The sequence below is a fragment of the Cynocephalus volans genome, chromosome 6, assembly GCF_027409185.1.
Source record: "Cynocephalus volans isolate mCynVol1 chromosome 6, mCynVol1.pri, whole genome shotgun sequence".
Taxonomy (NCBI): domain Eukaryota; kingdom Metazoa; phylum Chordata; class Mammalia; order Dermoptera; family Cynocephalidae; genus Cynocephalus; species Cynocephalus volans.
In genome coordinates, this window is record NC_084465.1 from 42,429,403 (window position 1) to 42,448,459 (window position 19,057).

General features: G+C 35.5%; 1 protein-coding gene across 1 annotated transcript in view; it reads left to right on the forward strand.

The window, feature by feature from the left end:
• Nucleotides 1-19,057, forward strand: part of BMT2 (base methyltransferase of 25S rRNA 2 homolog) — a 98,981-nt gene that overhangs the window by 60,348 nt on the left and 19,576 nt on the right. Inside the window, exon 4 of the mRNA XM_063099991.1 lies at nt 16,765-16,879. Within this exon, the coding sequence (XP_062956061.1) occupies nt 16,765-16,879 (115 nt within the window). The remainder of the gene's footprint in view (nt 1-16,764; nt 16,880-19,057) is intronic.

Consider the following 19,057-nt stretch of genomic DNA (forward strand, 5'->3'; position numbering starts at 1 on the left):
GTATATTTGTTTTTGTGATTTCTAATGTGGGTTAATAATATTGGCTTTTAGTTTACTTTTATTTATTTATTATAGATAAAAATCTAAGATAATTTTAATACATTTAAAAAGACTAAGATCATAGAAAATATGTTCTCAGACCACAGTAACAGAAGGAAATTTAGAAAATTCACAAATATGTGGACATTAAACAACACTCTCCTAAATAAACAATGGGTAAAAAAAAAAAAAAACAGGGAAGTTCTCTAGTACTTTGAGATAAAAATCAAAGCACAACATATCAAAATTTATAGGATGCAAGGTTCATGCATTGCTTAGAGGAAAGTTTATACCTGTGAACACTTATATTAAAAATAAGAAAAATCTCAAATCAGTAATATAAATTTCTACATTAAGAAAATAGAAAAGGGCCGAACCCGTGGCGCACTCGGGAGAGTGCTGCGCTGGGAGCGCGGTGACGCTCCCGCCGCGGGTTCGGATCCTATATGGGAATGGCCGGTGCACTCACTGGCTGAGTGCTGGTCACGAAAAAGACACACAAAAAAAAAAAAAAAAAAAAAAAGAAAAAGAAAATAGAAAAAAAGGAGCAAACTAAATGAAAAGCAAATATAAGTAGGAAATAACAAAGATTACAACAGAAATATGTGAAATAGGGAATTAAAAAACAATAGAGAAAATGAACAAAACCAAAAGTTGATTCTTTTAAAAGATCAACAAAATTTGCAAACCTTTATCTAGACTGACCAAGGGAGAAGAGAGAAGACCAGAATTACTAAAATCAGAAATAAAAGCAGGGACATTATTACATTGTCATTGTGGTTTTTTGTGGTGGTAAGATTTAGTTTCTTTCTCTTTCTCATTTGCATTTTTGTTCTACCAGTGGGTTTTGTTCTGTCTCGCATATTCATGGTAGTGATTATTGGTTTTTGGATTACAGATGCAGGACTTGCTTGAAGATTTCTTATAGGACTGGTGGTGTGGTGTTGAACTCCTGTAGCTTTTGTTTGTCTGGAAAATATGCTATTTCTCACTCATTTCTAAAGGATGGCCTTGCTGGGTATAGTATTCTTGGCTGGCAGGGTTTTCTTTAGTATTTTGAATATATCATCCCATTTTCTTCTGGCCTGTGTAGAGTTTCTGTTGAATAGTCTGCAGTTAGTCTGATAGGGGCTTCCCTTATAGGTGACTTGATGCTTTTCTCTTTCTTCTTTTGATTCTCTCTTTGCCTTTGAGCTTTGCCAGTTTGAAATGTGTCTTGGAGATGATCTTTTTGGGTTGAACGTGTTTGGGGTTCTTTGGGCCTCCTGGATCTGAAGGTCCACATCTCTCCTTATACCTGGGAAGTTTATTATTTTGTTGAATAGGGTTTTCCATGCCTTTTCCTTTTCTCCTCCCCTTCTGGAATACCCATGATTTGAAAGTCTATGCACTTAAGGTTGTCTGCTAGCTCTCTGAGATTTTCTTCATTTTTTGAATTTTTTTTTTTTCCTTCTTTTAGTCTACCTGGGTTATTTCAAAAAGACTGTCTTCAAGATCAGATATTCTTTGTTTTAGCCTGCTGCTTTAAGCTCTTGGTTCTGGTTTTTATTTCATTGAGTGAATCTTTCAGTTCCATGAGATCTGCTATATTCTTTTTTAAGGTATTAATCTCTTTGTAAATTTCCTCCTTCATATCCTGAATGCTTTTTGTTTCATTATGTTGTCTACCTGAGTCTTCTTGTATCTCAGTGAGTTTCCTTAAGATTGTTGCTCAGAATTCCTTTTCAGTCATTTCAAGGGTTTCCTGCTCTATAGGGTCTGGTATTTGAGAATTACTGTATTCTTTTGGTGGTGTCATATTTTCTTGGGTTTTTCGTACTTCTAGTATCTGTACATTGATGTCTGGTCATCAGGTAGAGCAGTTTCTTATTCTATTACTTTGGAGTGGGCTTTGAGGAGAGAGATGTCCTCTTCTTTATCTGGTCCCTGCTGGTGACACTTCTTGTGTCAATGCAGTCAAATGTCTGGTGGGCCACCTGAACAGTAGTAGCTGTGGCATTTGCCACTTTTGCAACAGCTGTGGTGGTGGGTGTGGCAGGCCACCACATGGAATTGGTGTTTTCAGTGTGTTCTTTGCCTGCTTCCAGGCAGGGGATGCTACCCACGGCTCCTGCTTCAGAACCCCAGGCATGCTCTCTTGCCTGCTCCCAGGGGTGGGGGGGCAGCCCTTGGCTCCTGCCTGAGAACACCGGGTGTGCTGGTCTTGCCAGCTTCCTGCCAGGCGGAACTGTTGCTAGTTTATGTTTTTAGCATATCCCTCATTATCTCTTCACAGTATTTTCCCATTGTTATGTAAAGGACTTGACTTTTTGCTCTTAAATTAAATTTCCTCATATATTTTTTAGTATTCTTCTAATGTTATAAACTCTTATAACATTTTCATCTGGCTATTATTGGCATGTATTTTCTTCTCATTGTGTTTACATTTTTATCCAAATCATTTGTGGTTTTGTTCTAGTGTTTCAAAGCTAAAATTTAAAAAAATTATTTTACTAAGACTTGATATTTTATTTTCAGTTATTTATTTTTTAATATAATCTTATTTTATCAATGTACAATGTGGTTGATTATTGTGGCACATTACCGAAACCTCCCTCCCCTTCTTTCTTCCCCCTCCCAACAACCTCATATCTGTTTGCTTGTCATAACAACTTCAAGGAATTGCCATTGTTCTGTCTTCTTCCCTCCCCCCACCAATTTATTTGTGTATTTATTTATTTATTTTTACCTCCCACAAATAAGTGAGAACATGTGGTATTTCTCTTTCTTTGCCTGACTTTTTTCACTTAATATAATTTTCTCTAAGTCCATACATGTTGTTGCAAATGGCAGTATTTCTTTCTTTTTTATAGCAGAGTAGTATTCCATTGTGTAAGATATATCACATTTTCCGTATCCACTCATCTGATGATGGACATTTGGGCTGGTTCCAACTCTTGGCTATTGTAAATAGTGCTGCAATGAACATTGGAATACAGGTATACCTTCGACTTGTTGATTTCCATTCCTCTGGGTATATTCCCAGCAGTGGGATAGCTGGGTCATATGGTAGATCCATCTGCAATTGTTTGAGGAACCTCCTTACCTTTTTCCATAGAGGCTGCATCATTTTGCAGTCCCACCAACAGTGTATGAGAGTTCCTTTTTCTCCACAACTTCGTCAGCATTTATCATTCACAGTCTTTTGGATATTAGCCATCCTAACTGGGGTGAGATGGTATCTCAGTGTGGTTTTGATTTGCAATTCCCAAATGCTGAGTGACGTTGAGCATTTTTTCATGTGTCTGTTGGCCATTCGTTTATCTTCCTTTGAGAAATGCCTATTTAGCTCCTTTACCCATTTTTTAATTGGGTTACTTGTTTTTTTGTTGTAAAGTTGTTTGAGTTCCCTGTATATTCTGGACATTAATCCTTTGTCAGATGTATATTTTGCAAATATTTTCTCCCACTCTGTTAATTGTTTCTTTTGCTGTGCAGAAGCTTTTTAGTTTGATATAATCCCATTTATTAATTTTTCCTTTGGTTGCCTGTGCTCTTGGGGTCATATTCATGAAGTCTGTGCCCAGTCCCACTTCCTGCAGTGTTTCTCCTATGTTTTCCTTAAGAAGTTTATTGTTTCAGGGTGTTTTTTTAATTCTTTAAACCATTTTGAGTTGATTTTGGTATATGGTGAGAGGTATGGGTCTAGTTTCATTCTCCTGCATATGGATATACAGTTATCCCAGCACCATTTGCTGAAGATGCAGTCTCTTCCCCAGTGTATAGGCTTGGTGCCTTTGTCAAAGATCAGGTGACTGTAGGTGTATGGGTTTATTTCTGATTCTCTATTTTATTCCATTGACCCGTGTGGCTGTTTTTATGCCACTACCAGGCTGTTTTGGTTATTATAGCTTTGTAGTATAGTTTAAAGTCAGGTAGTGTTATGCCTCCAGATTTATTATTTTTTTTGCTCAGAATTGCTTTGGCTATGTGTGGTCTTTTGTTATTCCATATAAATGTCTGGATAGTTCTTTCCATTTCTGAGAAAAATGTCATTGGAATTTTGATGGGGATTGCATTGAATTTGTATATCACTTTGGGTAGTATGGACATTTGCACTATGTTGATTCTTCCAATCCAAGAGCATGGGATATCTTTCCATCTTCTTGTATCCTCTCTAATTTCTTTCAGCAGTGGTTTGTAGTTCTCATTATAGAGATTTTTCACATCCTTGGTTAACTCAATTCCTATGTATTTTATTTTTTTGGTGGCTATTGTAAATGGGCTAGCTTTCTTGATTTCTCTTTCTGCATGTTCACTATTGGAGAATAGAAATGCTACTGATTTTTGCATGTTGATTTTGTATCCTGCAAATTTGCCAAAATCATTTATCAACTCTAAGAGTTTTTTTTGTACAGGCTTTAGGCTGATCAATATATAGGATCATGTCATCTGCAAACAGGGACAATTTGACTTCATCTTTTCCAATCTGGATGCCCTTTATTTCCTTCTTTTCTCTGATTGCTCTGGCTAGTACTTCCAACACTATGTTGAATAGGAGGGGTGAGAGTGCCATCCTTGTCTACTTCATGTTCTTAAGGGAAAAGCTTTTCCCCGTTCAGGATGATATTAGCCATTGGTTTATCATATATGGCCTTAATTATGTTGCGATACTTTCCATCTATACCTAACTTGTAGAGAGTCTTTATCATGAATGAGTGTTGAATTTTATCAAATGCTTTTTCAGCATCTATAGAGATGATCATATGGTCCTTGTGTTTGATTTTATTGATATGGGGCATCACATTTATTGATTTGTGTGTGTTGAACCAACCTTGCAGCCCTGGGATGAATCCCACTTGACCATGGTGAATAATTTTGTATATGTGTCACTGTATTCTGTTTGCTAGTATTTTATTGAGGATTTTTGCATTTATATTCATCAAGGATATTGGCCTATAGTTTTCTTTTTTTTGTTGTATCTTTATCTGGTTTTGGTATCGGGGTGAGGTTTGCTTTATAGAATGAGTCTAGGAGAATTGCCTCTGTTTCAATCTTTTGGAATAGTTTGTAGAGAATTGGTGTCAATTCCTCTTTGAATATTTGGTAGAATTCTGCTGTGAACCCATCGGTTCCTGGGCTTTTCTTTGTTGGGAGCCTTCTGATAACAACTTCAATCTCTATTATTGTTATTGATCTGTTCAGATTTTCTACATTTTCTTGGCTCAGTTTTGGTAGTTTGTGTGTGTCCAGAAGCTTATCCATTTTCTCCAGACTCTCAAATTTGTTGGCATATAGTTGTTTATAGTAGTCACTAATGATTTCTTGTATTTCTGAGGTATCAGTTGTAATATCACCTTTTTTATTTCTAATTTTTGTTATTTGGGTCTTCTCTCTTCTTTTTTTTTTAGCACAAACTCTGGATCTGACATACCTGGGGTTCAGATTATATATGACTCAATACCGATTTATCTGACATTTATTTTTATAGATGATTTTGGGAATGGATATAATTTATCAGATAAGTTTATATATGTAGCCAAAACTATTCTATATTCTGTTCCTTTGTTCTTTAGTTTTTATTTATAGTTTTGAATATTATTTAATTTTTGATTTCACCTCATTATTCTTTTCATTCTTTCCTTTAGTTCAAGAAGAATCTTTTTGAGAGATATTGATTTCAATTAAGTATGTAAATAAATTTAGACTACCATTTTTAAATTGTTTAGCTTTCCTGTATAGGAATACATTAAGATACTCATAAGGAAGTTTTTAGCTTTCTTCTGTGAAGTTTTGTGTCCGTACATAATGGGATATTTTCTTATGTTTTGTTATCAGTAATATGCAAAAAACATTCATTCTGAATGCAACTTTTTCAAGTACTTTAAAACTATCTTTTAATAAAAAGTATGTTGTTGTTAGGTGTGCAGAGGCCAGTACTAGTATACTTGGCTAGTATTTGCTCCTTTACATTCTTAAAAATAATAAACTATATTTTCTTTCTTAAAAAGTCTATAATTCAGGTATTATTAATTTCTACTGCCATTGTGATTTTTTTCTTTATTTTTTAACAGTCTAATCAAAATGGCTTTTATCTTATCTGAATTTCCAAGTTAGTTATATACTCATTTATATTTATCACTTCAAAGAAGCAACATAGCGTTCAGAGTGATCTTTAATAATAGCAAGTGCACACACACACACACACACACACACACACAAGATGCATGCATCTCAGGTCCTTCTCATGTCTAACTTTAGTCACAAAAGTAAATATTTTGAATAAACTTCTGAAGTTATTAGTGGGTAATAGAAAGTAAATGTTTTTTTCACGTATTGTGAAGTAGGCAGAATTCTGAAGGTGTCCCACCCTTTGCTCCCAAAATTTTCATTACTTGTTTAATCAATCAAACACCAATGTAGGTACTTCTGTGAAGGGGTTTTGTAGATTTAATTAAGGTTACTAATCAATTGACCTTAAGATAGGGAGATTATCTGGGTAAGCCTAATCAAATTTCATGAGCCCTGAAAAGCAGAAAACTTTCTTCAGATTTAGCAGAAGAGGAGAGGAGAAGAGGATGTCAGGGAGATTTGAAGCATAAGAAGGATTCTCTGTGCTGCTGTTAGCTTTGAAAATGGAGGGGCCCATGATCCAATGAATATGGGTGGCCTCTAGAAGCTGAGAATAACTTTGAGCAGACAACCAGCAAAGAAACAGGGACCTCAGTCCTACCTCCACACAGAACCAAATTCTGCCATAAACCCGAATGAGGCTAAAAGTAGATTCTCCCACACAGAGTCCCCAGAAAAGAGTCCAGGACAGCTGACACCGTGATTTCACTTTGTTAGACCTTGCACAGAGTACCAGCCAAGCCTGCCTGGACTTTTGACCTACAGAATTTGGTGTTGTTTTAAAGTTGTTTGTGGTAGTTTGATATAAAGCAGAGGAAAACTAATGCATATGGTTAACTTGTTTTCAAAATAAATATTACATTTGTAGGATATAGTTCCATAGTATACCTACCTTATGTGCATGGACAACTGGTAAGATATATCCAAACTGTCGCTTCCTTTTTTAGATATGAGAAACATAATTGTTAAAAGCTCAGGCTGCTGAGTCAGACACACTTTATTTTAATCCCATCTGAAATCACTTACTAGCTTTATGACCTTCAGTGTATTATTTAACTTCCCTAAGCCTCAGTCTCCTCATCTATAAAATGAGACTAATAGTACCTACTCATAAAAACTTTACATGGCTGCTGCACTGACCATTGTCATTGTTATGTGATAATAATAATCATGATGATGGCAAAACAAAGAATGTTAGTAAGAGCAGGAATCTGAGCATTCATGTGAAGCCACTGCTGAAATATTTTCACTTACTTTTTTTTAACCTCTCTTTGGTCTCTATATGTGGAGTTCTCCGGGTTATCCTTTCAGGTTTTTTCAGATATTTTGCTTAGAAACTAGATATCCTTGCCTTTCTCATGAAGCATCTATTCCCCTCTCTCTCATCTCAAAGTTTCCCAGAGAAGTTTTGTAAGATGGTAATACATGCTTGAAAAGGGAGTTTGTCAGCAGAGTAAATTTGGGAAAAAATTGAACTAAAAAAATTGAGTTTCTTAATTATACAACTATTATATGGTTACATTCTTTGTGTAGCTCTTCAGAAAGTGATTACACTTCCCACATTCATTGACCTATTGACTATAGAGGTTCTCGCAAGACTGTTTCATGAAATGCATTTTGAGAAAAACTCTCCTTTCAGATAAAAATCATTAACTCCATGAGCCAGTGATTGTCTTCTCTTTTCCTTGTTAAAGCTTTTCAAGTGTGGTGTGGTAGGCAGAATTTTTTCTTCATCTACTTAGTGCAGATTATTTAGCCCATAAATAACCTTTGATCATCACACTTAATCTCTCTCCGATACATTTTTTGTTCTTTACTACCAGCATATGGAGGGGAAGCTATGGTCTGGCTGTCACACATTGCAATCAAAACCAATAATTTTTAGCCAGTCAGAATTTCAGGGATTTTTGGTACTTATAGAAATGAAATAGATTTTATGAAAAGTGCTAAGGGTTAGTGGCCAAATGAAAATAAGCCAGGCTCATCTGGAGTCAGGTTTTGTTTTTTAGCTATTTGTTTCTGCTGTTACTTGAAGAAATGATTGAGACTAGAGGGTAGGTGGAGCTAATGATTTCTACGTGATCCCAGGTATCTAGTAATAAATTTTACCCACTTATTTGTCACCTATCAGCCCTAAAAGTTGACGTTAGAAAAATTTCTAATATATTTGTCATGAATCCAAGGAGTGACAGTGCTGTTTACATACTGACTTTCAAAAATGCAATTTTTTTTGTTTTTCCCCCAAATAGGTACGAGATAGAAATCTATTTCCCCCCCTCCCCTACTTCAAAACAGCAGGGATAATAAATAAGGCCTAGATCATTGCTTTCAAAGTATTTTAACATTTTCTTCAGAGGAAGCCCACTGTGGAAGCAAATACATTGCTATTCTGCTCAAAAGGCATAAACGTTGTAGCCTCACAGTATCTCCCTTTTCTGCCTTTGCTTGCCCTTGAATAGACTCCAGAGAATATTCTCCAGCTCTGTAGAAAGCACTTTGAAAAAACCACTGTTGTAAACTACATAGTTGGATAAATATTGCCAGGTTTTCTTATGTCATAAGCAAAAAATTTTACTTAGAGTTTACAGCTCTCTCTTAACATGTCTTGAGTGGTTCGAGATGCTGTTGTTGACACTGGGAGCATGCCAGACAGAAAATTGTGTAGATAATAAAATCCTGTATTTCCTTTTTAAACTACTTAACCAGCAGGGTGGGAGTTGAGGGGAAGAGAATAAAGAAATATGATTTTGTATTATAACTGTTTTTGAAAAGAGAACAAAAGACAATATTCAATTAAAAACAGCATAGGAAATAAGTCGAAAGTTATAATTTGAACAGCTTATACGTCTTTACATATTACTAAGGTTTTTTCCTTAACTCTTTCACTGTATAAAGGAAAGATTGTCAAAAAAGTTGGAGAGAGTATGAATTTTTAAGTTAGAAAAATATTATTAAATAATACAATTTTAGGATTCTCTGCATAAATTTGTCTAAAGAAATTAAAAGTGAAAATTTACTGAGGAATGTAAATGAATATTTCAAAGAAGCATTAAAATGTAGAGGCAGTATAACTGAAGTAAACTTTTTAGCCAAGCTTTGTTTTCCAATCAGTGTGTTTTATCACTTTCCAGAATGTAAATGAAGAAAGGTAGAACAGATATGCTGAAAATAGAAACCAGTCTAACCATATTTCAGTTAGTTATCCTTTAGAGTTTTTTGCTCCGTGACTAATCAGCCTCTTGACCTGTTACATAGGTTTTCCTTATTAGATTTAATTTTCCAAATATTTGCTTTACTAATATTACATAAGATCAGATATGTTTAGTAAATTTAGCCATTTTTTTTCCCATTAGGTACAATGACATTTTTATTGCTCAGTCTTTTCAGAATCACATTTTGCATGTCAAAAAAAATGGCTTTCAAATAGAGGGCTTACATACAGCTTAGTGCACATTTAGAAAAATGTGTTCAAATGCCCCATTCAGAGTAGTCTTCAGAGAACACAAACACACATTCCAGTAGTGTTGCTGTAGACCAAAATTTATTGAAACTGTTTAATGAAGTTACTTAGAAAGCCTACAGCACATTCTTTTTGAACATTCATTTTTGGCAGGGTGTGGGGCGGCTGGCCGGTATGGAGATCAGAACGCTTGACCTTGGTGTTATAAGGCCATGCTCTAACCAACTGAGCTAACCAGCCAGCCCCTTTTGAACATTCTTAATTGTGGTAAATTGTCTATTGTGATTGAATTGGATGTTAATTTTTGGAGAGATGTTTCAGTAGAAAGTGATATGGCTGTGATAAAGCCCTAGGTTGCTGTGGGAAGAGGGGTGAAGCTTAAAAAGTATAATTTGAGAGGGCTATCTGAAGGTTAGAGCTGTCTTGGAAGGGAAATTAAAGAGCACATGTGGTAAAGAGCTTCTTGCAGAGACCCCTGCATCCTAAGTGGCAAGAGTCTCTTTCTATCTTGCTGCCATGTTGAGGCAGTGAAAGGTACCCTTTGGTTCATTATCATTGGATCTGTCAATGCCATAATTACACCAGTTTTTATCCTATATATGACACATTGAAAAAGGTTTCTTTTAGAGCTTTGCTGCTGTCAGATATATATTAATCTGGCAATATATTTTCATGCAATTTGGCTCTTAGGAAAATACACTAGGTAGTAATTTTTAAATTATTTCCAGCTGGAAGTTGATACAGAAGGGTTTGAATTGGGCAAGAGAGTGGTATTTTATTCTGTCAAGAATAGGTTTAAAATTTTATAATTGGAATGGTCTTTGGAGGTCATCTACTTCTACCCTTTCATTTTACAGGTGGGAATCTGAGACCCAAAAAAGATAAGTAAAATTTCTAAGGTCATGTGGGTAAAGATAGAGTTCTGTTGATTATGTTGTCTACAGAGCCTTTTTTACTGTACAGACTTTTGATAATTGTTATTTCTTTATGCCTTGTTCCCCTCTATGATGTCCCCATCTGTATTAGTCCATTTCTGTTGCTTATAACAAAATACCTGAAAGTGGGTGATTTATAGAGAAAAACAACATTTATTGCTTACATTTTCTGAGGTCGGGAAGTCCAAAGTACCTCTAATGGTGGCGGCAGTTACTCAGGGGTCTCACATTGCAAGGTGGTGGAAGCAGAGAGAGCAGAGAGAGACTTTCCTCTCTCTCCTTTCAAAGCCCTCAGAACCTTGCCCCTGACCACAATTTTTAATCCATTCACTACTGCATGGTCCTACAATCCAATCACCTCTTCAAGGCTCCACCTTTCAATTACCATTATAGGATTTCCCACCCTCTTAACAGTCACAGTGGGGACCAAGTTTCTAATACATAAAACTCGGAGGACACAATGCAAGGTTCATTGAGTTTTGGGGGGACATAATTCAGTCCATTCTGCCCCTGGCCTGCCAAAACTCATGTCCTTTTCACATGCAAATACATTCGTTTCATCCCCAAAGTCTTGTTTCACCTCAGAAGTCCAAAGTTCAAAGTCCCATCTGTGAAGTCAAAACAAGTTATCTACTTCCAAGATACAATGGTGGGACAAACATAGGGTAAATATTTCCACTCAAAAAGGGAGAAATAGGCCAAAAGAAAAGAGTAACAGGTCCCAACAAGTCTGAAACCCTGAAACCCAGCAGGGTAGGCATTAAATGTTATAGCTTGTGAATCATGTACCTTGACTCCATGTTCAGTGTCCTCTGCACACTGGTGTGGGAGTTGGGTCCCCAAGTCCTTAGGCAGCCCTGCTTCTATGGCTTTCCTGGTGTCACGTGATGCTTCAGGTTTCCTAGGCTGGTGTTCCACTCTGGTAGCTCCACAGGTTTGGGGTCTCCATGGTGGTCCTGCTTTCATGGCTCCACTAGACATGGCACTGATGGGGTTTCTCTGCTGCAACTCTGACCCTACATTTCCACTCAGCATTGCTCTAGGTAAGGTTGCCTGTGGTGACTCTGCACCTGTGACAGATCTCTTCCTGGGCCCCCAGACTTTTCTATACATCCATTGAAATCAGGGTGGAGGATTCCAGGCCTCCACATCGCTGACATTCTGTGAGCCTGCAGACCTAACACCATGTGGACTCTGACAAGAATTGAGGCTTGTATTTTCCAAAGGTGCGGTCCAGCCACACCTGGGGCCAATTTAGCCATAGCTGGAAACAGCCAAAGCAGCTGGGGTGTTGGTGCTGGAAGCAGATTTCCAATGTGGCCCTGAGCAGCAAGCCTGTGGAGGGTCTCAGGCTTGTTCCCCAAGTCCACTCTATCTCCCTAGGTCTTTTGGCCTGAAATGAAAGGGTTGGCCCCAGAGGCTTCTGCAATGCCTTCAGGGCCTTTTCCCCTTCTCTTGATAATCCTGTTTTTTTGTGTTAATCTTCTTAGTACCACTGAATTTTCCTTCTAAAAATATTCTCTGCTTTTCTACCACATGGCCAGGTTGCAAATTTTCCAAACCTTTACGCTCTGCTTCCCTTTTAAATTCTGGCTTTATGTCATGCCTTTGCCCCCATAACTCAGAATAGGCTGTTAGAAGTAGCCATGTAGCTTCCAGAATACTTTGCTGCTTAGAAATTTCTTCCACCAAATACTCTGGTTCACAACTCCTAAGTTCCAACTTCCACAAAGTCCTAGGGCATGGACACAATGCAGCCAAGTTCCTTACCAATTCATAGCAAGGTTGATCTTTGCCCCAGTTTCCAAAAAACTCCTTATTTCTATCTGAAACCTCCTTAGAATGGTCTTTACAGTCCATATTTCTGTAAGTGTTCTGGTCACCACCATTTAACCAATCTCTATCACTTTCCCTGGTTTTCTTGTCTTCTAAACTTTCACCAGTATCTAGGCTTTTTCTAGCCTGTTCCTCCAAATTCCTCCAGCCTCTCCTCAGCACCCAGTTCCAAAGCCACTTCCACACTTTCAAGTATTTGTTATAAGCAACACCCCACTCCTGGTACCAATTTTATGTATTAGTTTCTGTTGCTTATAACAAAATATTTGAAACTGGGTGATTTATAAAGAAAAACAAAATTTATTGCTTACAGTTTCTGAGGCTGAAAACCCCAGAATCCATCTGGTGGTGGCAGTAGTGACCCAGGGGTCTCACATTGCAAGGATGGTAGAAGCAGAGAGAGCAGAGAGACCATGTATAACTCATTTAATCATTATACAACAGTATGAGGAAGGTGCAATTATTATTCCCATATTAGTAACTGTTTTCTTTTTCTTTTAGGGGAAATTACATTGTAATTGTTAAACTAAAACATAAGTCAGTTTGGAAAATACTGTCATATACATGTGTGTTTATTCATGGTAATGGAATTGAAGTTTCAAATCTTGAATAAATCAATGAAAGAGCCATTTCAGGTATTTATTTTCTAGGAGAGGTGATGAGAGATTGTTAAAATTGTTTTAAAATTCAAGGTGAATTTTAAGGGTAGGAAGAACAAAAAGGTGTCACTGGGGACTTAAAAAGAACTACAATACAATGAAATCAGTGACTGGACAACATTTCAGAAAGCACTTAGAGTTTCAGAAAGTCTGTGTTCAGAAATTGCATTGTTTGCATGTATGTCTTCTTCACTGAACTGAATTCCTTAAGTATCAGGACTCTCTTACTCAGCTCGATATCTCAAGCTCTTAAACAAGGCTAATGGGTACAATAGGTATTCGACAAATATTTGTCAAATTATAGGTATGTGTACATTTAAAGCAATTTTTTAAAAATACTAAAGATACTTGGATTTGAAAGAAGATTGGAAACACTGTTTTGATAAATTTCAAATGAAAATAATGATTTCTAAACTAAGATCATTCTTAATAGCTATATATTTATAATTGTGTTTATTTAATATAAACTTACATTTTTAATTACCTTTCAAAATACACTCATTTCTATTTTTAGAACTTGATCTTTCAGGTTAATTGACAACCCCCATAGTTGTAGCAATATTTTTCACATCAAAAATTAGAATTTATGATCTGCAAAGGTTTTTTGTTTTGTTTGTTTATTTAGCTCATAATCGGTTGATAGGTTTTTTTTTTAGAAAAGAAGTGCTTCATTTCTACAAAATAATTTTCTTTCCATTTGACAGCTTTTACTATGTGAAATGAACCTATCCAGATTTAGTTCATTTGACACATATTCCTTAAGTGGGTCCATCAACTTCAACAAGAAAAAGAAATATTTCTTTTTACTCACTTTTAATTGAAATTTAGTATTTCCTTCTTTTATGAATGCAGGCAGAAAATCTAGTATCTATGACTTTGTCACAGAAATTACACACTAATCAAAGTCCCAATGGGATGTATTATATAAGGGTACTACCACAGCAATGAAAATGAGTTATAGAAGCATAGATGACTCCCACAAACATAATATCAAATGGAAGAAGCAAGCCATAAAAGCAAATGTGTAGTGCAAAACTAAACTGTTATTTAGGCATTCAGTCATAGATAGGTAAGAACACAAAAGGAAATCAAGGGAATGATTATCACTAAAATCAGGGTAGTGGCTACCATTATGGAAAGGGGTAGGAGTGTCATCCGGGAGGGTCATGCAGGCAGTGTTTTATTTCTTGACTTGGGTGGTTATTACATGGATGTTCGCTGCATGAATTTTTAAAACTTGTACATTTATGTTTTATGCACATAAAATTTAAGGAGCTTAACCAAAGAATTTGTAATGGATTAAGTATATTACTGAGAATGGATATTATTAAGCTAATTTATGATATTGTTAAGTTATTGGCGATTGTACCATAATAATTGTGAATTAACTTGAATGATTTAGAATACTCCATCCAGATAGAAAATTCTATTTTTAACAAGGATTTTTTTAAAAAGATTATCAGAAATTTTCTACTCAGTTTACTAGAATCTATAGTAAAGAATTTAATATGAGACAAATTCTGCTTTTACTGTGCTCAGGAAGATAATTAGTAGATAAATCACAAAATATTTCATCTATAACAGTGGTAATGGCTAACAGTAATATCTACCAATTTTTGTGCACTTATCATGTACCAGGCATTAGGTCAAAAATTAAATGTGTTATCTCATTTAATCCTGTAAAAACTCTTAAATATGGGTATCGTTATTATCCCTGTATTACACACTAAGGGACAGAATCAGGTTTAGATCTTGCTTATTCCAAAACTTTTTTTCTTAACCATAGCCCCATGTAAGGATTAGAATGATGATCTAGTAGGATGTATTGTATTACATATCATTACAGGTTTTCATTTGTTGTAATTGCTTGTGATCTGGGTATTCAAATTTGTATTAATTCAACAGCAATACTAGCTATATGCCAGGCATTTCTCTGGCCCCTGTCTTGTGGATCTTTTGATTTGTTTAGCAACTTATAAATAATGCCACAGAAATTCGCTGACTTCTTTCTTCCTGGGAACTAGTGGATTGTGATATTTCAAGAACCACTAAACTTACTTCAACTTTCCAAATGATTATTGTTATAGGCATCATCTAAACTACATAATAATCTGCTTCCAAATTGGCTACAGTACAGAAAATTACCTTGAGTCCCAGGAGCAGCTGTTGTCACTGGGAGAGTTTCTAGTTTTTCTTTGCAAGAATTGATATTCATCAGGATGTCATAATCAGAATTATTGAATTGTTTTATAGATACAGAAAATCAAGGTCTACTTTGGTAAAATCGCTATTTCCTCATACTCTCATAGCCCTCTTCAGATGAATTATTAAATAAAATGAAACTTTATTAGCAAAAATCTTTTTTAATTGGTTCACATTATTTTTATGGTACTATACTGTGTTGTGTACTATATCTGGGAGGTTGATCTATATCAAATGGTGATTGTTGTCATTTACAAAAAAAGTTGGGACATCAAGTTTGGTTAAAAATGTAAACTCTATTTATTGCATTCCTTCTCTGAAAAAAATTCAACTTTAGATTATATTATTTTGACTTACTGTGCCTTTTCCAGGAGCTTGAACTACTGTCTGTAGTTTAACACCTCTCTCATGGACCCTAAGGTAATATGCTAGCCAAGTACAAGGGAGAGAAGCTGGACAGGTTCTCTCTGCTCTTTAGACTTCTAGGAACCAAGATTCTGTTTTTGCCTAATTATTAACCTACATTTTCCTTCCTGTTTTTTTATAATATGTATTAATGAGTTTTTTAAAGAAAATTATTTTAACATCAATTAAAATGGCTTATGTCTGAGGTTGACTTATATTTATAATATTTTTATTGTTGCTTTACTGTCTGAGCATTAGGACTACAGGCTTGCAACCAATAAAATCCACTGCTTTCCTCCATCTTTATTTATTGCTACGTAGAACCATTTTAGTTTTGTCTTGCATTTGCTACTTCGTTTTTCTACTATTTTTGGACATGAGGAAAGCTCTTGCACACAGTAAGAATTTTTTAACTTAAAAAATCCTATTTATGCTTTTTAATCCTTTTAAATGCTAAGACAAATTAAAGCACAAAGACATTGTTATATTGACTACTGAGAATTGATTTGTAAATGGATTCTTTCACCTGCAAAGTTCTCAAAATGTGGGCTGGGGATCTGAAACTCTTTCGGGGCCTCCACAGGAAAAAATTGTTTTCATAGTAATAATAATAATATGTCATTTGCCTTTTTTACTCTCACTCTTTAATGAGCGTAGAGTGGAGTCTAACAGAGACTGCATAGCATGTGATGTTGCAATAGCTCAAATGCAAAAGAAGATATTGGAATCTGCTGGTCTTCTATTAAGCCAGATATAAAGACTTGAAAAAATATAAAATAAGGCCTTACTTTTTACTGTCTTTTTTTTTAAGTCTAGTATTTTAAATTTAAAAAGTATCTTTTATATTAACATATAATAGGTTTATTGTTTTTATAATGAATTAATATTTTTTAAAACTTTTCCATTTTAACTTCAAATAAGGAAATTATGGATATATGTAACCCACATCAGCAAAAACTCTTTGGAGCCCTCAGTAATTTTTATATGTGTAAAGGGGTCCTGAGACCAAAGTTAAAGAATCAATAATCTACATGATCTTTTTTATTCATAAATATTTGAATGTTTTTTATATTTTATTTTCAGTTTGCCTTTTATAATATAAAGTATCTATTTTTAGGTTGCTACAAGCCTCAGGAAAGATCAGATTACTTGATGTTGGCAGCTGCTTTAACCCATTTTTGAAGTTTGAAGAATTTCTAACTGTTGGCATAGACATTGTACCTGCTGTAGAGGTATGAATAGTTTTGTTTTAGACTTGAATATTTTACATGTATATTTACAAAGGAAAAGCACTGTCTTCACATTTTAAAATAGCAAATATATTTCCTGTGTACCAGTTAAGAGATTATTTCTATTCAAAAACTAAATATATATTCTATGAAAATTTGTGAGCATTTAACTAATCGATGTTAATGTGACCAGTACCGTATTTCTCTTTATTTTCTTTGTTTTGTTCCCTAAGTAATCATAATCTGGAACTACACTATAGTAAAATCATTGTGATCAAGAAACTTTAGTAGATTGCAAAGATTTCCAGGTAGCTGTAGAGTTTGGGCTTTGTACTTTGGTTGGTTTGGTTTATTTTTTTTAATGCATCTCTTTCTGAAATGTCCTGTTGTTGTAGTGCCATTATGGAATGGGTAGAAAGAGGAAAGAGCTTTGGAATCAGGCAAAAACTTTATTAAATCCAGCTATTAGTTCTTATATAGATGAAACTACTTAACATTACATAGATTGTTTCCTCTGCCTTTTATTGAAGAGTTGTGAGAATAAGCATCCAGCTAACACTTGGTCTGGCATATTATAGGTCCTCAATAAATGACAGGTATTCTCCTTCACTTTGAGTACATTCCAGTGAATGAGTTTTGTGATGATATCACTTCAATTCAGTGAAGCAGGATCACCTCCTTATCAGCTTAACCTGTCTTTTATGTTATTCATATGATGCCAGGAATTTGTATTAAGGGTATATTTTGAAGGTAGATTACTCCAGGGCAGGCATATTCCTCATTTATATCAGAAAAAATTTGTTGGTTGGTCCAAGTGCACTTTACAACTAATTGATCACATCTAGCTACAAATTTCTTTGTTCCTTCTCCACTCTCACAGCTTCACTTGACTAGCCTTAAAATGTATACATACATACATACATACATACATACATACATACATAAATTTGTTTATGGATAGGGTTATAAATTTTCAACTGTACAGTAGTCCCCCCCTTACCTGAGGTTTCGCTACAGGTTCAGTTCCCATAGCTCAAAAATATTAAATGGAAGATTTTAGAAATAAACAATTCACAAGTTTTAAATTGCACACCATTCTGAGTAATGTGATGAAATTTAACTTTATTTCACTCAAGACATGAATTACCCCTTTGTCCAGCATATCCACACTCACTTAGTATATGCTACCTACCTGTTAGTCACTTAGTGGGCAGACTAGTTTATTAGATCAGTTGTCATGATATCTCAGTACTTGGGTTCAGTACCATCCTCAGTTTCAGGCATCCACTGGGGGGCTTGGAACATATCCCCTGCAGATAAGGGGGGAGTGCTATTATACTCATTCACGAAGACAAAAGAACTGCTAAACATAAGTTCAGTAGAAGAATCAGAGTTTCACAGTTCCAGAATCCTGTAATAATTTTAAAACAAAGTGAAGAGACTTACTCTTTCAGCTAAAATGTAATAACAGAGACCAACAACAAAAAAGTAGAGAAAACATATGAAATAATTTATAAGACACCACACATCAGGTAATGAAGAACAGTGATCCCTGAGAGGTGGAAAACAAATGAGATGAGCCCTACAATTACACTAGCATATTGCGTTCAGAGAGTTTCTAGGGTGTGGCACAGAGAGGTCGGAACCCAAGCAGGGCCCAGGTGATTCCCTGAGTTGTGGAGATGGAACTAAGAGTCCTGGCAGACTAAGGCAACTAGAGTTTGTAGGGCACAGTATCAAAAAAAATGAGAAACCTGCACAGAGGGAAAACTCCAGAGGCCTGTAAAGGGTGCCTCTTGAATACTCAGCTGAGTACTGATTAGTGCATGTGTATGAGAAAACTACATGAGACTGGAGAAAGTACTACCTGAAAGGATTTGAGGTTACAATGACTATCATTCACATAAGGAAATAGTACCTGTTTCCGCCAGCCTCACTGGAAAACTCAAGATTCACGAGGCATTGGGTAGAGTATATAGAAGGGTCTTGCCTTAGCAATGGAGTATACTTAGCCTTACACTGAATACTGTTGTAGTCTCACCTAACAAATCTTAAAAGCAAGACCCCAAAAGATCAAACTGTCTATAGGTATCCTAAACTACATACCAGAACAAAACTCAAGAATATTTCTAGCAATTCATAGCAATCCAGCAACTGCTAAGGTAAAATTCACTGTGTCCA